The sequence below is a fragment of the Pisolithus orientalis genome (genome assembly GCF_024613125.1).
Source record: "Pisolithus orientalis strain OTSU chromosome Unknown F5J12scaffold_94, whole genome shotgun sequence".
Lineage (NCBI taxonomy): Eukaryota > Fungi > Basidiomycota > Agaricomycetes > Boletales > Pisolithaceae > Pisolithus > Pisolithus orientalis.
Window position 1 is genome coordinate 65909 of NW_026260875.1, and position 25560 is coordinate 91468.

The 25560-nt window shown below is 50.5% G+C and overlaps 6 protein-coding genes across 6 annotated transcripts; 3 read left to right on the forward strand and 3 right to left on the reverse strand.

Annotated features, from left to right (window-relative positions):
* Nucleotides 1–4093: 4093 nt before the first annotated feature.
* Nucleotides 4094–8202, forward strand: F5J12DRAFT_898764 (uncharacterized protein; the record flags this gene model as incomplete). The annotated part of the gene is made up of 11 exons (XM_051748130.1): nucleotides 4094–4103; nucleotides 4166–5061; nucleotides 5152–5340; nucleotides 5396–5545; nucleotides 5597–5736; nucleotides 5766–5779; nucleotides 5842–5885; nucleotides 5932–6100; nucleotides 6152–6351; nucleotides 6402–6546; nucleotides 6596–8202. The coding sequence occupies 11 exons, from the start codon at nucleotides 4094–4096 to the stop codon at nucleotides 8200–8202; spliced, it is 3564 nt and encodes a 1187-aa protein (XP_051594493.1).
* Nucleotides 8203–11010: 2808 nt separating this feature from the next.
* On the forward strand, nucleotides 11011–15561 carry F5J12DRAFT_577710 (uncharacterized protein). Its single transcript, XM_051740140.1, has 9 exons — nucleotides 11011–11279; nucleotides 11342–12240; nucleotides 12343–12531; nucleotides 12589–12738; nucleotides 12790–12903; nucleotides 12959–13078; nucleotides 13125–13293; nucleotides 13349–13744; nucleotides 13794–15561. The coding sequence occupies exons 1-9, from the start codon at nucleotides 11276–11278 to the stop codon at nucleotides 15398–15400; spliced, it is 3648 nt and encodes a 1215-aa protein (XP_051594494.1). The 5' UTR covers nucleotides 11011–11275; the 3' UTR covers nucleotides 15401–15561.
* A 497-nt stretch (nucleotides 15562–16058) lies between these two features.
* F5J12DRAFT_868519 (Redoxin-domain-containing protein) lies at nucleotides 16059–17271 on the reverse strand. The gene is made up of 5 exons (XM_051747080.1): nucleotides 17070–17271; nucleotides 16875–17008; nucleotides 16780–16814; nucleotides 16628–16722; nucleotides 16059–16565 (listed from the first exon to the last, which is right to left on the reverse strand). Exons 1-5 carry the CDS (start codon nucleotides 17232–17234, stop codon nucleotides 16458–16460), a joined length of 537 nt encoding a protein of 178 aa, XP_051594495.1. The 5' UTR covers nucleotides 17235–17271; the 3' UTR covers nucleotides 16059–16457.
* A 237-nt stretch (nucleotides 17272–17508) lies between these two features.
* F5J12DRAFT_728821 (MRG-domain-containing protein) lies at nucleotides 17509–18949 on the reverse strand (the record flags this gene model as incomplete). The annotated part of the gene is made up of 7 exons (XM_051741913.1): nucleotides 17509–17593; nucleotides 17660–17744; nucleotides 17807–18018; nucleotides 18078–18163; nucleotides 18245–18343; nucleotides 18520–18733; nucleotides 18789–18949. 7 exons carry the CDS (start codon nucleotides 18947–18949, stop codon nucleotides 17509–17511), a joined length of 942 nt encoding a protein of 313 aa, XP_051594496.1.
* Nucleotides 18950–19514: 565 nt separating this feature from the next.
* On the forward strand, nucleotides 19515–22033 carry F5J12DRAFT_868529 (P-loop containing nucleoside triphosphate hydrolase protein). Its single transcript, XM_051747081.1, has 4 exons — nucleotides 19515–19709; nucleotides 19762–20844; nucleotides 20914–21904; nucleotides 22012–22033. The coding sequence occupies exons 1-3, from the start codon at nucleotides 19577–19579 to the stop codon at nucleotides 21750–21752; spliced, it is 2055 nt and encodes a 684-aa protein (XP_051594497.1). The 5' UTR covers nucleotides 19515–19576; the 3' UTR covers nucleotides 21753–21904; nucleotides 22012–22033.
* A 62-nt stretch (nucleotides 22034–22095) lies between these two features.
* F5J12DRAFT_923023 (uncharacterized protein) lies at nucleotides 22096–25248 on the reverse strand (the record flags this gene model as incomplete). The annotated part of the gene is made up of 3 exons (XM_051749335.1): nucleotides 23956–25248; nucleotides 23393–23908; nucleotides 22096–23342 (listed from the first exon to the last, which is right to left on the reverse strand). Exons 1-3 carry the CDS (start codon nucleotides 25196–25198, stop codon nucleotides 22096–22098), a joined length of 3006 nt encoding a protein of 1001 aa, XP_051594498.1. The 5' UTR covers nucleotides 25199–25248.
* Between the last annotated feature and the right edge of the window lie 312 nt (nucleotides 25249–25560).

The window sequence follows — 25560 nt, forward strand, 5'->3', positions numbered from 1 at the left end:
TCGCATCATCACGCCCTATTCAGCACTCGCATTCAACTCCTTCCTCCATGCATGTAAATTATTTGATCAATATCTGGATTTGCCTTTCAAACTCACCCATGGCTTCCCCATTGGCAATCTGCCTCCCCTTACCCATTCTTACACCCCCTCCAACCACCGTAATATCGCTGAATTTCATGACGCCATCCGCACTTATATTCATGAAGAGCTTTCTCTCGGTCGTTTCTCTGGACCCTTCTCTTCTGTCGAACTTTTTCACAAGATTGGTCCCTTTAGATCGTCACCTTTCCAGATTGTCGTCAAACCTGGTGTCGAAGGTTCTCCTTCTAAGATTCGTGTCTGTCGGAACCTTTCCCACAAAGGCACTCCTGGTCTTTCAGTCAATGACCAAATTGATCCAGATGAGTTTCCCACTAGATGGGGTTCAGCTGAACTTGCCACTTCTCTGGTTAGTTTCACCCTCATTCCCCTCCTCTTCTCTCTTCGGAGTTCTGGGTGTGGATGCACTTTGCCTGAAGGATTGTCCCCTCTCTGGGTCCTTCCTGATGGTTCGAAGGCACACTTCCCCTCCGTCTCTCTTCTTCTCTGGGCTGCCTTTCAATGACACATTCATCATTCGCCCCCCACTTTCTATTGCTCCTCTCATTCATGATTCCCTGTTCTCATTCGTTCATTCAGATCGCTCGTGCCCCACCGGGCACACAAGCTGCTTCCCTTGACATTGAAGCCGCTTACCGCGGTATCCCTATTCTCCCCGATCATAAGCGCTTCTTGGTTGTCATGTTCGACGATCAATTCTTTTTAGACCATGTTCTTCCTTTTGGACTTTCTCCTGCCTCCGGTCTCCAAGGTGAAGTCGCAGACGCAGTCGTAGATATTTGGGATGCTCACGGCGTGGGCCCATCTATCAAATGGGTCGACGATTTCACCCTTTTTCGCTCTCCTTCTCCTTCCGGTCCCTTTCTAGGCATCTGTGGTGGCGAAGTTTATCGCTACGATTATGACCTTGAACATGCCAAAGCCATTATCGTTCCCTTAGGCGTTCCTTGGCATAAAGAAAAAGGCCAGCCTTTTGGTGATACCGTAGAGTATCTCGGATTCCTATGGGACATCCCTCACAAATCAGTTACGCTCCTAGAGTCAAAGCGTCGCAAATACACCTTCCGCTTATCCACCTTTCTCTCTTCTCACAATTCTCGCATATTCAAGCGCGACGCTGAGAAGATAGCTGGTACTCTAAACCACATTTCCTTTGTCTTCCCTCATGCTCGCTCGTTCATCTCCCCTTTGTATCACTGGATCTCCGAATTCCCTGATGAGTTTAAACCTTGCTTCATCCGCCCTTCAGTTGTTTCCAATCTTTCCTGGTGGCTCGATCTTCTTAGCTCCCCCCAACCCCCACATTCAATTTCACCTCGTTCTTCTCCCTTGGATCTGCAAATTTGGGTCGACGCATCTACTGATTTTGGAATCGGTATCATCTTCGGTGACTCGTGGATGGCCTGGCCCCTGGCTACTCATTGGCGAGACTCACACCGTGATATTGGTTGGCTTGAAGCTGTCGCTATCGAACTTGCCATCCAATTGGTAATTAACCGTGGCTTCTCCCACTCGGACATCTTAATACGCAGTGACAATCAAGGTGCAATTGCTGCTTTTGAAAAGGGTCGTTGTCGCAATTACATGACCAATCTAGCCATCCGCCGCTCGGCTCTCTTGTCCCACGAGGCACGGCTTCACTTTCTTTTCTCTTATGTTCCATCCACTGACAACTTGGCGGATCCGATTTCCTGCGGCATCCTTCCCTCTATTTCTACGCGCATCCCTGACCCTCCTTCGCTCCACTCCTCCATCGCCTCCTCCTTTCAGCATGGTCCTCCCTTCTCCTCTTGAAGAGTTCCTTTCAGACGTCGACCTCGATGCTGCCGCCTCTGCCTTTTATGCTAACACCGACTCCCTCTCTCGTCGCACGGTCGCTTCCTCTTTAAGCACCATCCATTCCAAAACTCCCCGTCGACCTCGTCCTGGCTCCTCCATCCAACCCTCCCCATGGCGTCCACATGTTGTCGCCAGTGACCGTCTCATATGTTGGTCTTCCCCCCATGGTGCTGATTTCTTGTCCTCCCTCGAGAGCCTTTTTCCCCAACAATCGGTCTTCCGCCTTTTTCAAGTCATGCTCCAATCCTTAGACCATAGCACCCGTTCCAACTATGGAGCAGGTCTTCTCCGTTTTACTCAATTCTGTGACTTACTCGCTCTCCCGGAGGAGTCCTGCATGCCAGCCTCACCCGAGATCATTTCCCTCTTCTCCGCACATCATGCTGGACACGCCTCGGAAAAGACACTTAATAACTGGCTTGCTGGCCTCCATTTTTGGCATATTGTCAACGGCGCCCCTTGGTACGGAGATGACATGCTTCACCATGTTCGCAGAGGCTTCACTAAACTTGTCCCCCCATCTTCCAAACGTGACAAACGCCCTCCTGTTACCATTGAGACTCTCTGCATCCTTCACGATCGTTTGGACCTGGCCAACACTTTTGATGCGTCTGTTTGGGCTCTTGCCTCGGTAGCGTTTTGGTCTTGCTGTCGCCTTGGCGAACTTCTCATTCCCTCCCAGAATGTTTTTGACCCATCTAAACATGTCTCCCGGCAAATCCTTCCTCTTTCCATCTCTTCGTTAGACAATGGTACGCATCACTCTACTTTCCACATCCCCTGGTCTAAGACCACCCTCTCTCTCGGCGCGGACATTTCTGTCACTTCTCGTGATCACCGCACCTGTCCCCTTCTAGCCTTATTGAACCATTGCACAGGCAGTCTCGGCATTCCATCGGACGCTCCTCTCTTCGCATTTCGTACGTCTTCCGGTTGGTCTCCCATGACCCGCGCATGGTTTCTCAACCGTTGCAATCAGATTTGGGTTTCTGCCGGCTTCCCTGATATGCCTGGTCACGCCTTTCGCATCGGGGGAGCTACAGAACTCTTACTTCAAGGAGTGCCTCCTGACGTGGTCGCCACTCAAGGAAGATGGAAATCGCAGGCCTTTTTAGATTACTGGCGTCAAATCAATAGCATACTTCCTCTCTTCATTTCTTCATCTGCTGACTCCGCCCGTTTACTTTCTCTCGATTCAATCATGGACAATTTCGCTCGTCGTACCAATCTCCGTACAGTACCTTCCTGTTCTTGATGCTCCCTGTTCCTAGTACCGTTGTTCTGTATATGTTTGCTAGGAATCCTATTCTGATCGCTCCTGTGCTTAACTCCAGTGTGTGGGGTGTCTCGAGGCCACTTCCGTTGTGAGCTTAGCTCGGTTATGGTCGGTCCTGTGGCCTCTCCTCCTCTCTTCCACTCGCCCGCTCTTACACGCTCAGAAGGCCACGCCGCTTGTTTCCGCGCACTCTTCCGTTCCGATCCCTCCCTCGACCGGGTCACGTGACCTCTTCCACCCTCAATCTCTCAGTCTCGCAGTCACGTGACTTCCGCTCTGTGCACGTGCAGTCTCAGCATCTCAGCGTCTCGGTACGCTCGCTCGATTCCAGAGCATAGCGTTCGGCGGCCTTCCCCCCACACACTAGATCGCATTCTCCTTTGTGATCTATGCTTTTCTACTCACCTTTGCCCTTTTCTTCTTCTTGATCTCTTAACCTGTATCTTCATCTCTCCATCTCTGTTTGTTCACCTAGCTACGAAGGCATGAGGCCTTGGTTGTATGGGTAGGATTCGGACCCTGGTGAGAGGCAGTAAAGGGTTGACGGTATTAGCGAGTGTGAGGATATGGCGGAACCCAAAGATTTTGTCGGGACCGAGTGTGGGGCAGAGCGTACTGATACGTGCCAATGGATGATTGGCTTCCATCGACACGTCTCCGCCAACCGTTAGTACCGCGACTCCGTGTAGAGGAAAACACGGTGCCGTGGGATCATTATGTAGTTTCGTCCTATACGTGAGGCCGAGAATAGCCAGCATTGCCAACTTTGGTTGCACAAGTGATGGATGTATAGATTGTATCTTGCTGCGAGTACGTCTGCATACGATTGCGCGTCATTCTTAAACTCCGGGACAAGCTGTTCTGGTGGGTGTGCCAGCGATGACGATGGGTATGTACCGGTGATCAGAGAGGCTGCCTTATAGCTGACAGTTCTCTGGGTGATTACTCAAGTTGCGAGACGGATCGAAAATGTGTCTCGGAGTGATGTGTCCGCAGTTGTCTTTGCGGGCGAAAGTCAGGTCGTAGTAGGATACGAAAACCATGATATTCGTCGATGGAAGATTGAAGACGGTCAGCAACAGGGCCCAACTATGCAAGGGAGCGGTACTGTCGATTCTGTTGTCGTTTCTCGGGATGGCCAGTGGATTGTGTCTGGAGATCGTGGATGGAAAGCAATCGTTTGGAATGCGGCTACTCATGAAAAAGTGCGCGAGTTCACAGAACATGGCTTCTGGGTACACGGGGTCGATATCTCGAGCGACTGTACTAAAATTGCCTCCGTGGGTGGCAGCATCTCCCAGATAGCCAGCATTACTTCCGGTACCCGTCTCCTTCCTCCCCTCCCACAGTCTTCGATTGTTGGTATCAAGTTCTCCCCAGACGGCAGTCGATTTGCTACCGCCTCAGAGACTCAAGGTTTCCGCGTCTACAACACCCACAATGGCAATATCTTCTTCGATTCAGGTCAAAAGGGTTCGACCGGTTCATGGTCAAACACTCAGTTGGCCTGGTCGTCTAATGGCCAGCAGCTATTCGTCGCGAGCAGGGGCAAAATCATTTATTTCGACCTTGCTAAGTTTTCGTCTTCAGAGTGGTCGATCCATGAAAATCAATCACCGGTACATATCGCATCCAACGGCAGATTCGTTGCGTGTGCCGCAGGCACATCGGTTTCGCTATGGGATTGCGTGTCCCACAAACAGATCGGTAGCATTATCACACACACCTCACGAATCAAATGTGTCGCCCTCTCGCCAAGCGGGCGGTATCTCGCATGTGGATATGACAGGAACATCACAATTCACAATCTCAGAAGCGACCTTCCCCCTAAGTATTTCATCCGTGGTGTAAGTGTACATCCACTCATGAAGTGCATATTACTAACAAGCATTACGCTACCTAACGATGTAATCCGTCAACCACTGCATACTTCTCAGCTTCCGCTTGTACAAGCGAGTGATGAGACCCTCAAGTCATGGATGCAGAACGATCCGACGAACACCGAAAGGCTGCTTTCAGAGGAGATCACCAGCTCTTCGATCCCTCAATACTGTGTGCTAGCAAACCGCGCTCTTATAAGAGCACGTTTGCAACATTTGGTACCTGCAATCGAAGATGCCAAGGAGGTCTGTCTACTTTAGGCTTATTACTCCATGCGCACGTTTACTCACGTGGATTAAGTCCCTTCGCGTTCAGCCATCACCTATCGGCTATATTGCGTTAGCAGTTGCTCTACTTGGCCAGGGGAATCGAGAAGGTGCACTATGGGCATTCGACTTTGCGTCTCATGATTGCGATCCGTACGACATCAGATTTCTTATACTACTGAAGGTGTGTAAGGTGATGTAGATTGTTCTCGCAGTTAATCCATGTTCCTCCTAGTCGATCCTCGTGTTCGAATCCGGAAGTCAGGAAGAAGCGATAGACCGCGTAGAACACCTTGCTACGAGAGCAAACAATGACAATGACGACGATACCATCTACGTTTACACCCAGGCACGCGATTCACACGATGCAGACACGTAGGTATCATTGTTGATGCATTCTGCAGGTCCTCGGAGTTATGTACATAAAGAAGGGGGATTACAAACGCGCAATACCATTGATCGAGCATGCGAAGAGCCTAGCCCCCGAGAATAAGCAATGTCCTCCGCTAGTGACGATCTCGCTCGTAGGTCTTATACCGTTACTACCTATCAATCTAACTCTCTGTGAAGATATTTGAGTGGAGTTTCAATGGGCTGGACATTGTTGCCCAGCAACGTTTATGTGAAGTCCTCTACGCTGAAGACCGTGCAACCGAAGCCGTGGAGATTTTCCTCAACATTATCAAGACATCGGACGAGGAGATCCTGAGAGGCAAGGAAAACGCAAACTGGGTTGCAAGTACGTCTTGTAGCCTCCAGTCTGATTGATGTGCATGTTAACGTCCATCAGATTTCACCAAAAAATGCGCCACCACACTTGAGCATATTGGCGACCAAGCCTTCGGATCCGGTGAACACGAAGATGCAATAACGCGGTACTCTGCTGCGTTTCCCATCAGTCCTCCGAGTGCTGCAGGTCCATTTATCAAGTGGAGCAGAGCTCGAGCTGCAAAAGGTTTGTGGGAGGATGCGCTACAAGATGCGAACAACGTAGGCATGTACTTTTATTGTACGAGTCGTTCCTTACAGCTGCTGTACAGGCGGTGAAAGCGGATCCCTCCAGCCCTTGGGGCTATGAGGCGAAGCATGTGGCACTCCATGGAGCAAAACGGTATGACGAAGCAATCGACGCTTTCAACTTTATGCTTCGTGTAATTGAACAGTCTCATGACCCTGCAATCCGGGGTATGTACTTCCTGTGCGAATCTAATACCCACAAATGACAGTTTCACAGAATTGCGCAAGAACTACGTTTCTCCATCTGAGACAGTTGCAGCTATTGATCCTATCATCCGCGAGACTCTTAAAAATTCTCCCCTCGCCATCATCGATGTCAACAGTGGTTGCCTTTGTGATAATCCTGAGAAGATACGTATCTTCAAGGCCGATCCATCATTCAAAGAGCTTGTTTCAGCTATGACGACAGAAGTGGACGAGGAGCGGATTCAACGAGTGGTTGCAGGTTTTTTCGGATACGTGATGTTCTCGCACGCATGGCAGGGGAACGAACCGACATTCCAGGACGTCAAGCAAGTTGAATCCAAATCCGTGTGGGACCTTCCCGACACGCTCCTGAATAAGAAGTTGCACAATTTCTGCAAGGCGACGTGCAAACTTGGCTACAATTGGGCATGGTCGGATACATGTTGTATCGACAAGTCCACGAGCTCCATCCTTAATCAATCCCTTACGTCTATGTACAAATGGTATGCAAATTCTGCAGCCACGCTCGTATTCCTTGCCGGTGTAACGCATCCGACCAAGCCCGGGGACCTCAAACGTAGTTTGTGGATGACGCGAGCATGGACTTTACAAGAGCTTCTCTCGCCGACAACCATCTTTTTCTATGATGCCGAGTGGAAGTTATACCTTGGCGATACCAGTGAAAACCACAAGCAGTCCCCAGAGATCACGCAAGAACTAGCAGATGCTATCAATATTCCCCCCGGAACCATCGCTGCGTTCTCTCCAGACGATCTCGGGGTGCGCGAAAAACTTCGTCTCGCTTCGACGCGCAATGCGACAATCGACGAAGATGCTGCGTATTCTCTCATCGGCATATTCAAGTCTGATCTTAGGCCTCACTACGGCGAAGGACCCGACGCCCTCGGACACCTTCTGGAGGAGATCGTGGCTCGCTCTGGGGAGGTCAGTGTACTTGCGTGGTCAGGAGAGTCATCGACATACAACACTTGTCTCCCGGCGTCCCTTTCTGTTTACAGCCAAACTCCTTACAGCCCTCCATCTCTCGAAGGGGATGAAATCCAAAGGTGCATCAAAGAATTACGTGACAAGTTGCCCCGGTATGAAGCACGGATTATATACAATAAAATCAATCGTCATTCTCCTGCCCGTTTTGCAACCCGACGTCTACATCTTCCATGCATCGTCTTCTCTGTGAGAAGTCTCGAAAACCCACGTAGTGACAATACGAAGCTTTATCGTGCCAGAGTATCAGGACTTGGAAATGTAGAGTTCATGACTGCAGATGATCTCCTACTGCACGAGCCAAAGAAACTCATCTTCGCGAATCCTTGGATCAATCATATCCGAGGTCCGAGTAGTGGGGTTACCTGGGGAGATGACTCGGACTCTGATACCGACTCTGACTCGGATGAAGTTGTGTCGATACCTGCTGTCCCTGCGCTTCAGGTTGACAACTATACCCGGGCACTAGAGATGTTTGCTCGCCTTGGACAGCCTTTCAACGCATTACTTCTGGTACAGCAGTCGAATGGAACGTACAAGAGGATCGCTGCAGAGAACGAGATTGTTGTCTCAGGACTCGGAACCAACATCACCCCCAAGAACGTTCGAGCGAAAGTGTTGGAAATCCTTTGACGTAAGTGTGGGGTTTGGGCTCAGCTGCAGATTTCAAGGCTAGATCTGTCATTCGTCCTTTCTCGGTCGTTTTTCTTTTGTTTTTCATTCGGTTCTCGTTGGTTTAGTTGTTACATGGCGACAAGACGGAGGCGGAGCCTCGAGAGACCTGGGGCTGAGTTGGAGATTTGTGCGCCGTGGACGACGTGGGCTAGTCAACGAGACAAGAAATCATGCCAGTTGGTAGTACTACACGTGAACACCCTCGGATCCATAACTTCTCGTTCCATTACCATTTACACTATTCCGCTACGTGTTGAAGTAGTCCTGACGGCCTAGGCTTCGTAGCCTTTGCTATCTACACAAGACCTTCAAACTGAGAGGTTTCCTGAGCGATCTTCTATAGAAAGCTCCCGACCCGAGGAATATTACTTTACGCTACCCATTGAACTACAGCTACCACACTCTCGGTCGTCATCGTCCTCATACCCCTCCCGACGTCGGCACATACATATGTATGTTGTTCCACCCTCCGACGGCTGCCTATATGTGAACCTCACATCACATGCACCCCAGTAATCATCTTCCTTGCTATCATCTATCAAGGCGGTCCTCCAAGCGATGACGATATCCAAGTTCTCTAGCTGCCACGTTGGCAACTGGTCACCAACTCCGCTACCTGAGTACCTCCGTTTTCCAGGACACCAGATTCCGGCCAAGTTATGATGGCTCTAGCGGATGACATTTTACTGGGATAACCTCCATTCCCAAGTCGTCTCAGAAGAGGTCTCCTGACGCCGTGACTTGTGCTGACCGACCGGGGACCGCCTTGCCGATGTGAATACCTCGCAACCCAAGCCGTTTCTAGCAAGTAATGCCTTTGAACCACCAAGCCTTGTTTCTCCACGAACGTGGTGTTGACATCGTGAGTGTGTCTGCCAGCCCTCGGAGTGTCAGGCCGCTCATGATCAATACACAAAACGCATTGCCTTTCTTCGAACTTCAGTTCGGGGTGATCTGACGACAAGGAGGTATAAACGATTCAAATCCGTAGCTAAAGCAACATACCAAGGATGTCCTACTGAGTTCCCTGAGTGCTGGACTGAGCTCGTTGATACTCTTCTCGATGATTTACAGTATATCCCCGTTGCAAGGAAGTTACAACGGATTCGATACACAGGGGTCGGAAAAGTTACGGGGCATCGTGGTCCCAACGGGGTCGGGATAGCTTCCTCAAGCCAATGGGCAGCCTGCCACACTTGCTGGCGCGTGCGCCCCCTTAGGGCCGCGTCGGCACCAGCCCCCTTTCGTGCAGCGCGTGTAGATCGAATCAATCCTTCCTGCTATGAACTCTCTCGCTAACGTCACACTCCTCTGCGCTTGTAGCCTTTCCACAAGGTCTGCTTCAAGTACCGGGTTGCACTGTCGAGTTACTAGCTTGTCGTGAGTATTATCACAATCATCGAGACGAAACTGCAGGTGAACGCAAAATTTAGTCTGCTAGGCACCGCTCCAAGCTCGTCGGGTGATAGTACCGTTGCTTCAGGTCCACCCATTCAAACTGCTCCCACAGGCTCTTACCATCAAAGTTGTAGGTTCGCTTCACTCCTTTCAGTTATGTGGATTCCCGACACATCTCAACGTTCGGCGTGACTGCAGCACGGACGCATCACGGGCAAACTCGCTCAGGCCCGTACTGGGTTGGCACGACCGCAGTCCGCCGAGTGGATGCTTGTCAAACGACTTCTGGCCGTCCTCATGGCTATTGAGACTCAAAGTCGTAAAATCAGTGAACTTGTCGACGCACGACCCTCCCGATCAATCAACTTCCTGTCGAACTCCTCACAGGGACATTCAGCTTCCTGGTGCATATCGCATATCTCGATACTTGATACCACGCTGACGACACTCAGCCTGCGGATGGCGTGGGAATGGGATATCCGTGACTTCAAGCATATCCCCACTACAATCATTGACTACGGCTCATATTCACTGATCACATAGACACTAATTGGAATCCCCATAACAGATGCCGTTGTAAAGCCTAAGCTCGAGCATTTTGACTATACTCACCTCTGTGATTCTATCATTGGCCCATGGCACCATTTAGATCAAAATTAGCCAGTGCAGGGTTTGGACTATGTTTCAGGGCGAGAAAATGCCAATCATGACAACAGAAATCAACAACCGTTGTTCAATCCTCGACTTTCAACGCTCCCTTTCATATTGCAGTCGTTCCCGGTCTTGCCACTTACCCTTTTCTACCACTTCATCCTGAGCTCACTAAGTACTTTGAACCCCCGAGGCGTGTGCTTTAGCGGGCGGGCGGGGCAATCTCTTGAGGCTACAGGGAGGTGTTCAAGATCAAAGAAGGTGCGTTACAGACTCACACTTGAGGAAACATGTAAGCCAATCTGAGTTTGGGTTTGACAGTTCCAAGAAAGCACTAAGGGCACAGAAGAATGGTCATGTTCGTGCAGTAGACGAAAACGAGGATGCCAGATGCCTTGAAATCCACTCCCTCCCTGGCCAGCGCATCGCAAGTACCCAAAAAGGTGGTGCATGCGTTGACGAGCCTAGTGATGGACGTGAGACAAGGGTGCAACCCGGATGTGTTTTATCATCGCGCGAGGCCTTGGTTTTGTCGACAAGATTCGATCCTGTGGAGGGGAAGTGAAGGGTTGGGGGTACTGGTGAGTGTGAACATGTAGTGAAGCCCAAAGATTTGTCGGGACCGGGTGCGGGGCGGAGGGCATTGGCGCATGCGGTAGAAAATTTTCTGGGATTGGATGATTGTAGATATGCCAACACATCAATCAGTTCCATCAACACGCCTCTGCCAACCCTTGCCCTATGCGTGACTTCGTGCAGACGAAAACACCGAATCCTGTGGAGCTCACCGATCATCGTTGAGACCTGCACCGCCAACATGCTATTGATATCCTGATCTTGAAGAACATGATGCGGCTGTGGCCACGTACACTGATCCGACGAGCACGGTGTAGCTCACATTGGGTGCCACGAGCAAGTCTACGATGCATCGTTCTTTTCCCCGATAAACACCAGAACAAGCGGCTAGTTGCCAGCGACGACGATGGGTGCGTACCAGCAGTCAGAGAGGCTGAGTTGGCCCTATTAACAGCTCGTTACGGTGGTTAAGATACGAAATGGATCGAAATTGAATGTCAGGGTGATTCACACGCAGTCACCTTTGCGGACGAAAGTCAGGTCGTAGGAGGATGTGACAACGGTGATATTCGTCGATGGAAGATTGAAGACGGACATGCACAGCAACAAGGGCCAACCATGAAAGGGAGTGGCCTTGTTGGATCTGTTGTCGTTTCCCGGGATGGCCGGTGGATGGTGTCCGGAGACCGTGGAAACATGGCGATCGTCTGGAATATGGTCACTAATGAAAAAGTGCGCGAGCTTGATCACGGCCGCTGGGTACCGGGGGTCGATATCTCGAGCGACTGTACTAAACTTGTATCTGTGGATGACTGCAACGCCCGGGTCTTCAACATTACTTCTGGTATCCGACTCCTTCCTCCCCTTCGATATGATTGGGTTACTGGTGTCAAGTTCTCCGCAGACGGCAGTCGATTTGCTACCTCCTCAGAGACTCGGGGTGTCCGTGTCTACAGCACCCACAATGGCAATATCTTGTTCGATTCAGGTCAATACGGTTCGACCGGCTCATGGTCGAAAACTCCGTTGGCCTGGTCGTCTGATGGCCAACAGTTATTTCTCTCGCCCAGAGGCAAACTCATCTGTTTCGACCTTTCCAAGCTTTCGTCTTCAGAGTGGTCGATCCATGAAAACCAATCTCCGGCACATATAGCATCCAATGGCAGATTCATTGCATGTGCTGCAGGTCCATCAGTTTCGCTATGGGATTGCGTGTCCCACAAGCGTATCAGTAGCATCATCGTACACACCTCACAGATTAACTGCATTGCTCTCTCACCAAGCGGACGGTATCTCGCATGTGGAAATGGCAGGAATATTACAATTCACAGTCTTAGAAGTGTCCTCCCCGCTAAGTATTTCGACCGTGGTGTAAGTGTGCATCCACTCATGAGGCCCGCATTGCTAACAATCGTCACGCTACTTTCATGCCTTGTGTAACGCCGTAATCCGTCGACAACTCTGCCTTCTCAGCTTCCGCTCGTAGAAGTGAGCAACGAGATCTTCGAGTCGTGGACACAGGACGACCCGGCAAAAACAGAAGTGCTACTGTCGAAGGAGATCACGAATGCGTCAAGTCCTAGGTACCACGTGCTAGCAAACCGCGCTCTTATAAGAGCACGTTTGAAACATTTGGCACCTGCGATAGAGGATGCCAAGGAGGTCTGTCTGCTTTAGGCTCACAACTCCATGTGCCTGTTTGCTCACATGCACCTCAAGTCCCTCCAGGTTCAGCCATCGCCTATTGGCTATATTGCGATGGCAGTCACTCTACTTACCCAGGGCGATCGGGAGGGTGCACTATGGGCATCCGACTTTGCCTTTCATGATTGTCGCCCATACGACATCGGATTTCTCTTACTACTGAAGGTGCGTGAGGTGATCTAAACCGTTCTCGCAATTAATCCACGTTCTGCCTAGTCGATCCTTCTGTTCGAATCTGGGAATCGGGAAGGGGCAATAGATCGTATGGAACACCTTGCTACGAGAGCAAACAATGACAATGATGACGATAAAACCTACCTTTACACCCAGGTACGTGCCTTGCGTCATGCAGACATTTAAGTATCACCCCTGATACATTGTGCAGGTCCTTGCAGTTATGTACATGAAGAAGAGGGATTACAGACATGCGATACGATTGATCGAGCGTGCGAAGGACCTAGCCCCCAAGGACAAGCAATGCCCTCCGCTAGTGACGATCTCACTTGTAGGTCTTCTGCCGTCACTACCTATCAACCTAACCCTCCATAAAGATATTTGGGTGGAGTTTCAATGGGCTGGACGTCGCTTCCCAGCAATTTCTGTGCGAAACCCTTTTCACTGAAGACCGTGCAGCCGAAGCTGTGGAGATTTTCCTCAACATCATCAGGTCATCGGACGAGGAGGTCCTGAGGAGCAATGTGAATGCGGACTGGATCGCAAGTACGTCTTGTAGCCGCTAGTCTGGTTGGCATGTACGTTTAATGTCTGTCATCAGATTTCACCAAAAAATGCGCTGCCACACTTGAGCATCTTGGCGACGAAGCCTGTGGATCCGGAAAACATGATGATGCAATAACACAGTGGTCTGCTGCATTTCCCAACAGTCGTCCAAGTGCTGCAGGTCCGTTTATCAAGTGGAGTAGAGCTCGAGCAGCAGAAGGTTTGTGGGAGGATGCACTACAAGATGCGAAAAACGTATGCATGGTGCGCTTCTTGTATGAGTCGTTCCTTACAGCTGCTGTACAGGCGGTGAAAGCGGATCCCTCCAACCCTTGGGGCCATGAGGTGAAGCACTTGGCGCTCCATGGAGCGAAGCGGTATGACGAAGCGATCGATGCTTTCAAGTCTATGTTGCAAGCGATTGAGCAGTCCCATGACCCTGCAATCAGGCGTATGTGCCTCCTGTATGAACCTAATAACCACATTTAATGATTTCTCAGAACTGCGCAAGAACTACGTTTCTCCATCCGAGACAATTGCAGCTATTGATCCTATCATCCGCGAGACCCTTAAAAATTATCCCCTGGTCGTAATCGATGTCAACACTGGTTGCCTTTGCGACAGTGCTGAGCGGATGCATATCTTCAAGGCCGACCTATCATTCAAAGAGCTCGTTTCATCTATGACGATAGAAATGGACGAGAAGCGTATCCTACAAGTGGTTGCAAGATTTTTCAAATATGTGATGTTCTCGCACGCGTGGCAGGGGAACGAGCCGTTATTCCAGGACGTCAAGCAAGTTGAATCCAAATCCGTGTGGAAACTCCCTGGCACGCCCTTGAACGAGAAGTTGCGCAATTTCTGCAAGGAGACGCGCAGACTTGGTTACAACTGGGCATGGTCGGATACATGTTGTATCGACAAGTCCACGAGTTCCATCCTTAGTCAATCTCTTACATCCATGTACAAATGGTATGCGAATTCGGCAGCCACACTCGTATACCTTGCCGGTGTAACGCATCCGTCCAAGCCCAGGGACCTCACGCGTAGTTTGTGGATGACGCGAGCATGGACTTTACAAGAGCTTCTCGCACCGGAAGTCATCTTTTTCTATGATGCCGAGTGGAAGTTATACCTTGGCGATACCAGTGCAAACCACAAGCAGTCTCCGGAGATCATGCAAGAGCTGGCAAACGCCATCAAGGTTCCACGTGGAACTATCGTCACGTTCTCTCCAGATGACCTCGGGGTGCGCGAGAAACTTCGTCTCGCTTCGACACGCAATGCGACAGTTGAGGAAGACGTCGCGTACTCTCTTATTGGCATATTCAAGTCCGACATCAAGCCCTACTACGGCGAAGGAACCGACGCCCTCGGACACCTTCTGGAGGAGATCGTGGCCCGCTCTGGGGAGGTCAGTGTACTTGCGTGGTCAGGAAAGTCGTCATCATACAACACTTGTCTCCCGGCTTCCCTTGCCGTTTACAGCCAAACTCCTTACAGCCCTCCATCTCTCGAAGGGGATGAAATCCAAAGGTGCATCAAAGAATTACGTGAAAAGTTGCCCCGGTATGAAGCACGGACTATATATAATAAGATCAATGATCTTTCCCCCGCCCGTTTTGCAACCCGACGTCTACATCTTCCATGCATCGTCTTCTCTGTGAGAAGTCTCGAAAACCCACGTGGTGACAACAAGAAGCTTTATCGTGCCAGGGTATCAGGACTTGGAAATGTAGAGTTCATGACCGCGGATGATCTCCCACTGCACGAGCCAAAGAAACTCATCTTCGCGAATCCCTGGATTAATTATATCCGAGGTCCGAGTAGTGGGGTTACTTGGGATGACTCGGACTCTGACAGTGACACTGGCTCGGATGAAGTTGTGCCGATACCGGTTGTCCCTGCGCTTCAGGTTGACAACTATACCCGGGCACTACATGTGATTGCTCGCCTTGGACAGCCCTTTAACGCATTGCTTCTCGTACAGCAGTCGAATGGAACGGTATACAAGAGGGTCGCTGCAGAGAACGAGATTGTCGTTTCGGGACTCGGAACCAACATCGCCTCCAAGAACGTTCGAGCGAGAGTGTTGGAAATCCTTTGACGTGTATGTGCGGAGTTCGGGCTCAACTGACGGTTGCTAAAGCTAGTTCGTCTTTCTTCCTTCATCGGTCGTTTTTTCTGTTCGTATTTTTTCGTGTTGTCCTCGTTGGATTACTTGTTACATGGAGACGGAACCTCAAGAGACCTGAGGCTGAGTTGGAGATTTGTTCGTAGTCATGCGCCGTAGACGACGTAGGCTTGTTAACGAGGTTGAGAAGTCATACCTGTACACGGGTGTTTACCCTCTCTAGTATCTCGTTCCGTTACTACTTATACTATACCATCGATCATGGCTCGATTACATATTGGGACTTAACTCACTACTAGAAGATAGGGTCGTCGGGGGCGGCAGGCACCTTCTTTACGGATGCGACATACGTAGATCCCCATAATTTACATGCGAGATTTCTATGTCTGAAAATCCTACACCGCTCATCAACTCCTCTGTCTCCGCAACGTCTCCGCATCCTCGTTCGCAAGTACACGGCGCGGTAGTGCATTGGTATTGAGCTTGGATGGGCCAAACCTACAATTGGATTTGACACTCGTTCACAAGTAGATGATGCTTGGACTACAATTACATGCCCACAATTCATTGCCACCATGATTTGAATCAGGCTTTCTTTATGGGAAGATCACAGATGTCGAAAAATGAGTGACGAATTTTCAATTTCAGGTGCAATGACCTTGTAAACGAGGTGACAGCGTCGTTTACGTCCACATTACAGTTGCAATCATACGCATCACCACCCCGAAGAGATAACGGACCCCCCTTCGCCTGGGATGGCGATGGGGGCAGATAGGTTACCGGAGTTACCAGAAGGGCGTGTAGTTTGCTGAGCTCAATAACACGTCGACTGACATACATGCCTCAGCCATCCTCCAGGAGATCCTACATATGTGAACAGGCTTGTCGTATCTCGTTTGTATCTCAGAGCTCGTACGGTTACTCCCACATGAGAACGCTGTACGTGCACATCGCCTGCGCCATGAACGTGCTAACACGACTCTCATAACCCCTCAAACACATGAAAGATCCTCCGTAAGCTATTGCCACATTACAACTTTTCGATCACGTCCGTTGCCGATGTAATTGTTGTCTTTGAAACATCTGGTTCAACCCCGACATATTCTGCCTTGCCGTCTTGCACGATGATGACATAGCGCTAAGTGGGTCCCGTAGCCTTCAGCAGCACGTCCCTCCAATTACAATTTGAGATTCACTCACTTTCGCACGTAGGCCTCCAAGTAAATCGGTCGCATCAAAGAGTAGCCCGAGGGCGCCGGTGAACTCTCCCCTGTCGTCTGCAATGAATCGAATTCCTGCAAAATCACGAGGAGCGTCAGTACTTTTCACGAGTGGATATCTGTATGAGTTACCGGTGCCTTGTGGGGCAAGCTTCTCCTTCCATGCTCTGTAAACGGTGGGGTAGCGGATCAGACTCTCCGACGCGATGAATAAGATGATCACATACTTCATCACAAAAACATCGTTGATGGCCACCACGAAGATATCCTTGACTCCCTTCGCCTTAAACTTGTCATAGTCGGAGACATACGATGGGACCTGAGAGCTGCACGTAGGCGTGAAGGCACCTGGAATCCCGATCTACGCAGAACGGGTTACATAGGTCAATTACCCCAAACTGTCCTATGACGCCAAAACTCACAATGAGGTTTTTACCCGACAAATCGATGTCGAAACGCTGTCCAGGATCGTTTTCCTTGACAGGCTTGACAGGCACTCGTTCACCTGTTTTGATCTGTGCAGTATTGAGAACTCCCGCTGCTACAGAATGAGCAGTGTGCGCGGCGCTTGCGAACATAGAGGTCATTGTGAGATTTAGCTTGGAGTGAGGCGGTGAAGAGACGACTGGAACAAGATAGCGAAGGGTATATATAGCTGGCTCATCTCCTATGACGTCACGTTTGACAACACTCAAGGATCATTCGATCACTTGGCACGTAAATGTACAGAGATCTACACCCAATGCCCATATACATATGGTGCTCAGTGGAGGTGATAAATTGGGTTCACAAATTGTAATCGGGTTGCACAGCTGTGAAGACACGGAAAGGACCACAACAAATATCGAGGAATTGATATATTCACGACCGCGAGATGTTCTGGTACTGCAGACTTGAACTTTCGTACTCAGTCAAGAAAAACCGGCTGCGCTCGTTTACAAGGAACCTGTTAACGGATGATCAGCGAATTTTGACACGACAAGATGAGGATGGGTCGAGAGAGGGGACGAACACAAGCAATTCATTAACATAATCCTTCACCAAGCCTACACTCTCCGCGTCCATCGTGGAACTTGCCACCATCTGAGGCAGGCTCACTGGTGTAATAACTCGCATGAGGACGTGTACCGTGAAATGGAGATGTGAAAGATGCAATTACCCAACATTCTCAGCAAATGTTCCGCTCCATAAATTGCGCTCATTTCTTTCTCTTGCCCAACGACTACTTTCGGGCCCGTGACGTAAGTCTTCCGAATCTCCGCATATTGTGGGCGTTCGAATCGATACAGCAGATTTGCACCCAGAGATCGGTCGAAGTAGACTTGAAGACCGGAAATGATGGTCGGTAATATGAGCTCCGGATCACGAAGGCTGTAGGACAAAGTGTAAGTGTGGCTGACTGAGTCAAGGCGAGACGACAACGAGCGCACTTGGTCTGTTTACCCATTTTTATGATGTGATCCTTAAATTCCAGGAGAATGTCGAGCACATTGGGATTGCGAGGAAGGGGAACGAGCTAGGAGAAAGAGTGATTGCAAGAGAGGGAGTACCGGTATGACTGAGTAAGAGTAAAGCGGACTCGATTCACAAAGTATACCTGATTGTTCTTCGTAACTGCTTCCCAATCGTCCACAAGCTGTACTTTGAGAGCTTCGGGAACATTCAACTTCATCTCTGGTTTCCGATGACTGTCGTCCTGCCATGGAACGGTTAAATAGTGATAACGAATATTAGCGATGTCTCAGAAACTCTAAAGAGGTGAATGCCACGGGTGCGAGCATGAGGGTGCTTGCTGACCAAACGATAGAGCCCCATGCATACCGCGGAGCCCGGTGGAAGGAAGCCATTGCGCGAAACCACAACCAGACTTACCTCCTCTCTTCCTCGTTTCGTGCCACGACCATCCTTCCTAGCTCGTCCAGTCCCCGTTCCAGTAGTGCTAGTCCCTCCACTCGTACCCTTTCCTTTAGAGGCTCCTGACGAGGAAGCTGCAGCCGCGGAAGCTTGATTCGTGAGCGCCTTTTGTAGCGCAACGTTCGTCTCGTCGTACTTAAGGAGTCGAGTTATCGATACCCACTCATCCCATCTGAGCACGCAGTAGTATATCAACAGAAACAGGTGGGTAGCTAAGGATGACATACGTCTGTTTCCACCCTTTGTAGTGCACAAAGAAGTGTGGGCCCACGGCAGCGGTTTTTGTGTTCGACTCATCCCACACCTCCGCCTTCAGGACCTTCGCCTCGTAGATGAGTGGACCGTGATAGCACAGCACGCGTTCGCCAACAGAGTATGAGAGCGACATTGGGAAAGCGACAGTGGATGACAGCCAAGCACGCGGGATGGGGTTAAGTATTAAACGTCCTGATTATGTGGGTGGCGAGCAAGGTGTCAGGGTAGTTTTGCACTGTGCAGCGAAAAGGTTGGCGACATACAAGCTGCTTGAAACTTATCTGCACTGATAGCGTGCCACGACCTGCTTTCCACTGTCAAGTAGAAGATCTAGCCCAATGGTGGCAGTCAGATTCGTGCGGTGTGTAACGAATGAATGATGGCAGACGGCGCAGCCCACTGGACACAGGAAAGCACAACCGACCGCCCCCTGGTAGAAACCACACAATCCGTAGACCAAAACTGAGCTTTCCAGGAGCATCGCAATTATTCACACTCAACACACCGGGCCCCAACTTTTGGAATCATCAGCAACGACTTGGAGTTCGTTCCCAACACTTGATTGCTACACACAAATCACATCATTCAGATGATGTACCCTGGTTCCGATTCAGGGTACCCCGCGAAAGGAGAGCCTACATACGTAGAGACTGCTTGACCAGTATATCAGTCCTAAGTAGGGGCATTTTGTGTTATTTTCGTTACCGCCACCATATTTTAGGAAGTGCTCCTCCTGGCACTTACTCCGAGCCTCTGATCGATGCTTGCTGCCTTGCACCTTAGCAGGGTGCTGGCTCGCTCTACCGGTGGTTCTGTATCGCCATGTATACACACATCTTCAGTGCTGTTGTCTCCAGCACGTCGAAAGGGCCGGAAGAGCAATTCGAAGACTCGTACGTACAGCTCTCTTGCAGTTGACGGACTCACTTTACACGTCCGTTGAAGCTTCCTCTCCGAAATCACGCCTGGCAAAATCCCTGAAGCCTACTGGGAAGGCCAAAAGGCTTGGAACGTTGGAGGTCGCACCCAAGTTAACCAGGGACAGGGCACCTCATGAAGGAAGGACACCATATAAACCAAGTCCTTCTCGAAGGCGACGCATTTCCGAACCGGTGACGTCGACCAGATCCGCAGAGAAAAAGCACTTCGCTGCCTTGGCACACTCGGAACGCGTCGACAGACGCGCAGCGGCAGCCCAGGGGCGACGAGGTTCTACCGTTGGCCCAATGGAAAAAGAATTTGATATCACATCTTCCACATCCCTCGGAGGTCTACCGAAAAACTTCAAGTCTTCTCCCCTGCTTCCGGGCCTCCTCCAATGTTTACATGAGCTCATTGGCGAGAATGCCAAACCAACAGCAATCCAGGCTCTTTCTTTGAAACATCTCATCAAGCAGCGCAACTCGGATTCGAGGTGGATAGAATGCTTACTTGCGAGTGAGACCGGGTCAGGGAAGTCGATAGCGTATTTGCTTCCACTCCTTCAGGACTTGAAACGCACCGAACTCGAGAGTCAAGCTTCTTCGCGGAAATCATCGAGACCACTCAATCCTCGTGCTTTGGTCCTGGCGCCGACTCATGAGCTCTCGCGACAATTAGCAGGTTTTGCCAAAAAGCTTTCGCATATTGTCAAACTACGTGTCGTGTGCGCGTCGAGGGCAAATGTGCCTAGCACAGCTAAGGAAAAAGGGACCGCATCGAAGATGAAAAGGCTGATGGAAGGAGTAGACCACAACGATGGCGCAGAGATCTTCATTCCCGGTAATGGGCGCGCATCTCGGCCGGTCGATTTACTGGTAGGTACCCCGATGAAAATGCTGGAGTTAGAAAGGGGTAGGGGATGGAACTGGGAGCAGCGCGCACGCGAACGTGCATTGCGCATCAATACCAAGGATGGTGTAGCAGGACAGGACTCGCTCCAGGAAGCATCCGCTGTCGACTTGGGACGGAAGTTCTGGGTCGACGAGCCCGAAATGGGACTGGAAAACGTGGAGTGGGTGATAGTGGACGAAGCGGACGTGTTATTTGGTGTGTTGTGTTCTGGCTTCTTACCATGCAATAGGTTCAAATGCTAATTTATTCGCATCCATTGCGTAGACCCTGACTTCCAAGAATCCACCTGTATGCTGCTAGCAGACATAGCTGCGGCACGCGGTTATCCTGTCCCCGTAACGCCAGCACATATGCTGGTCCCGCAAGACACACAACAAAAGGTGGAAATCACAGCTCAGCCGATATCCTACCCTTTCAATTTCCTCCTTACCAGTGCAACGATTCCAAACTCCCTAAGCAACTACCTCGCAACTTACCATCCTACACTGACACGGCTTGCTTCCCCCCATCTACATCATCTACCTCGCACTCTCCGTACGGAACATGCTTCCTGGACTGGTGGAAACAAAGATGTAGATATCGAACGTCGCATTCGCCGCGTATGGGCGGAAGACGCACTTGTTCACGCCAAGACAACCCACGGAAGCCCCCGGCCAGTTAAGCTTTCTAAAGTCATCGTTTTCTGTAACAAAAGGCGCAAGGTTGAAGAACTCGGCGCTTTCCTTGACGGTCGCGGCATCAAATGCGTCGCGCTTACCGGCAATGCAGATGGTCGACAGCGAGGTTCCAATCACCACTTGGATGGTTTCTTGAAGCAGAACTCGACTGATGTTGCCGTACCTTCCCTGTCGTCAGATCCAGCAGTTACGCCTCACGTTCTAGTGACTACGTCATTGCTTTCACGGGGACTTGACTTCCACCCTGACATCAAGCATGTCTTTATTGTGGACGAACCTCGGAATATGATCGACTTTTTGCACCGTGCTGGTAGAACCGGGCGGGCGGGCGAGGTGGGAAAGGTTGTCGTATTTGGGCGTTCCAAAGGACGGGGCAGCGGTCGGGCCGTAGAGGTGCGAAGGAGGATTGGGGCATTCGCAGCCTGAGTTGTTGTGCAGACTTCTTATGCATAATTACAGCCAGCTCACTTCATTCTAATCTCACAGTGTGCTTACAGCGGTTCTTACATACAACACCCACCTTACTCTGGAGTTTTACAACAAGCACTCATTCTTCAATTCTGAAAGCCATGATTATGGTAAGTCTACTGCGCTCGCACGTTCGCTGGTAACCAAACTCCTGACAATTGGCTGACGCTTATCAAACAACAATGTACATATATATGGAACAACTGGACTACAAAAGCAAAACATCGGAGTAAGTTTGCAACAAACATACAACTAATCCTACGTATTCGAGACATCGATGAGAAGTGTCACTGCACACCGATTAGCGGTCTTCGAAGTCTTCCTGCTTCAACAACCGTCCATTCAGAATTTTTCCCATGTGGGTCATCGCGAAGTTCGTCCCCCTCCGACGCAGGTTAATGATATGCCTGAGGAAAGCAAGTGGAGACTTCCGGAAAGAGCCAGCCGATTGTGCCTCCAGGGGGCGATGCTCAGGAGCTATGAATCCATCGCTCTCGACCTCCAAGTTCTCTTTACCAGCCAGATCGTCGGCATAGATGCAAAGAAAGCGACAAAGGCGAATATATGTGTCGTAGTCCCGCAGGTACAGCTGTCCAGCGAACAGGTTTACTTGGTCGACGTGTGAAGGGGAAAAAACCCAGTCAGGACGAGCAGAAGGAATTGTGTACAGACGCAGGTCGTCACATGGACGCATTCTTGCCTGGGTTCGTGGCGTGTAGATGTGAAGGCATACGGATCCGCTGTTTCTGATTTCCGGTAACAACTCTTTTACCTCGAACGGGCTAAGGATGACAAGAGCGGGGTTTCCATTTGACTGGCTTGAGAGCATCCAGTTAACTGGGCGGAGGTATTCACCAACATTCACCCGTGTGCGTCCCTCCACCACACTACAGTAGTCAGAAGTCGTGAGGATGTATTGGGACCACACATTCTCTTCTTGAGCAGGTGTTGTGGCATCGCGGAATGAATTAAACATGGGAAGGAAGGCCTGAGAATAAGGGGTAATCATGCCCGTGCGCACGAAATGACGGACATCTGCGGAGACCTGATGCCTTGCAGGGGTCGCTGGCGGTGGTCGCTCTGTTTGCGTTTCGCGTTCCATTTCGTGCACAATTTCTCGTTCCTGTTCCTCGTTCATGTTAGAAACGGTCGAGGAGGAAACGCCAAGCGCTTGGCACTGTCGATCGATTGCCGCAATGGGCGGTTCTGATTGCACCTCAGGACCGGACGGCATATACAATTCTTCCAGGGTTTTCGCATCTGGTTGACGCCAAGTCACGGCGAGTTCTTGGGCAGTTATCTCGCCGCTACAGAACTTCGACCACGCACGGTACCGGAAAGCGTGGTCTCTTCCCTGCTGAGCCCAGTAGGGAGCGCTGTTCTGGATCTCCATGCACGTTTCGCCCATGGCCCACAACAAGATGTCCGATGGATGTATGGTGTCTCCATCGCTCCTTCTAGCTGCGTCGCGGATATTCCTGTCTACGTCCAGAGGAGCGAAAAATACCACAGAGTGACCATGTCCAAGTTTACGCATGCGCATACACCCTACCATCAAGTTCAGTGACATTCCTCATCAACCGATCCTATAGCCATACCTTGAGTCAGGCGGTCTTTGGTAACTTTGGGCCCTAAAGTGACTGCTGCACGGAACCCGATCGGAAACTTGATGTCAGTGCCTCGCGTATGTGCATCATCGAGATATACAATACACTCGTCCAGGCGACTTGCATATGGTGACTCTAAAAATGATTGTGTGGATCCATCGCGTGAAAGCACGGTCAGCTCGTCGTCGTCATTGAAGTAGATGGCAGCAAGCGCATCAGGTTTCAGCTCCAACCAGAGTGCTGCGAATTCGTTGTTTTTCAGTTCCAGGACCTGGGCACCGACGTCCAATATCACACGAATTTCTGGCGTTTGTTCCACTACAAACGCAAGGAATGCACTAGCTGTTCGTCGCTGGCCATCTGGCCACGACGTTTGCACGTATGCGTCATTCTCGTGCCTCATAAGGTAGGAGAGAACCTTTGCATTGGTAGCACGTTGGTGATGAAGGTCCCGCTGTACGGTGGAAGTCGGTAGCAAATAACGCGCATCATTTGTCCCGGAAAATCCTAACGAACATGAGTCATGAGAGGTCGTGGCTAAGCCACGTACTTACCAGTGGTAACGTGCTCCCGCTCCTCTGCAAGGTCCCACCCACAGCTAGACAGCTTCGAAGGGAACTCCTTGGCCTCCTTCGGAAAGACAACTTGTGAGAGATAAAAGTCTACTGTCGATTGATTGCGCGAGAATAGAGGGAAAAGGTACTGATTCCACTGGTCCAACGACTGAGTATTAATGCCACTGATTTGACAGAGATTCTCGGGGACTTCAAGGCAATTGCGGACCCATGACTCGTACTCCTGTTCCGGGTTATCTAGCGTCAGGAGGCGCTCGAAGCATAACATCAGCTGCTCCCGATCCAGTCCACTGTAGTAGTACGAGAGACAAGTGAGCACTATCGCAATGTCTGGATGACCAAATTCTGCTCTCGGAGCTGGGACATCTTTCGCACGATAAGGGACGGCAAGCATGGTCCGCGAAGGTGCCAGTCCGTAGCCGACACGCCATCGTCGCTCCATGAGGGCAAATAGCAAGATTCCAGATGCTAGAAGTCCGCGTAGATGTATCAAAGTCATCCACATGGCGGTGCCTCCACAGTAGTCCCGTGTTACTTGGACTTCAGAGCAGGCAACGTCCATGCGGGTGATGAAATGGTGAATTATGGTTCTCTCGATACCGCGCACCCCAGTGAAGTTAAGTAGTTGTCCATCGATGACATCTTGAGCAATCCTGGAAATTAGCTCGTTGCCAGCCTCTCGATGAAGAATACGAATGTGAGGAAAAGCCCCACCGCGATGGTGACATGGTTCGCATTCCACACCAAACGGGAAATCCGCGTGGAGCGCAGGGACATGTTTCTTCACCAAATGGAGTATCTGTTGGGTGGTCGACCACCGGGTGGGAGAGCCCTCCAGAGGTTTCTGTGAACCAATAGCATAGATCAGTTGATTTCGCACATGCAGGATTTCATCACTTTCATCAAGGATATCCCGAGCGTATGAATGGAGCCACCGCTGAGTCTGCAATAGTGGTTCCGCAATACCCGTAGTATCATCTAGCTGCTTCTCAACGCTCAGCAGTTTGAAAGACAGGATGTGTTCGGGTTGCACGACAAGGATACCACGTTCGCGCATGCATTGTTCTAAGATTTCCTGGACTGCTCTAGCTCCGGATTCGTCGATCTGCAAAGACCTTGAAAACGGCAAATAAAAGATTCGTCGGTTGACAAGTCCACCAAGTCGATCTACCAGTAGATAGAACATTTGGGAAGCGAGGGCTTTCGGGACCACCACTCGCATGAGTTGGTTTCCGTCGGCGAGGACCGAGGCGGCTGCCGGTACGATTACTGAGGATTTTCCTTCACCCATGTTCAATTGCAGAACGGTGTTCTGGCCGGAATGGGGTGCTATCATTTCTAGCGCAACATCTGCTTGGACGCGGCGGATGAGGAAATCTCCGTCAAGCTGAACCGGGAATAGAGGGGCTGAATAAGCTTTACATGAAATCAGCTGAGGTGACGAGATGAAGGCACCTGGATTAATAGCCAGTCAGCGTATGACTCTGCCTCCCAACCGTCGCAACCAGTGTTTTCCATCTCTTTGTGTAAATCCTCGGTTTGGCCATTCTTTGCCAAGGCTAGCATTCGGCGGGCACGCTGGTA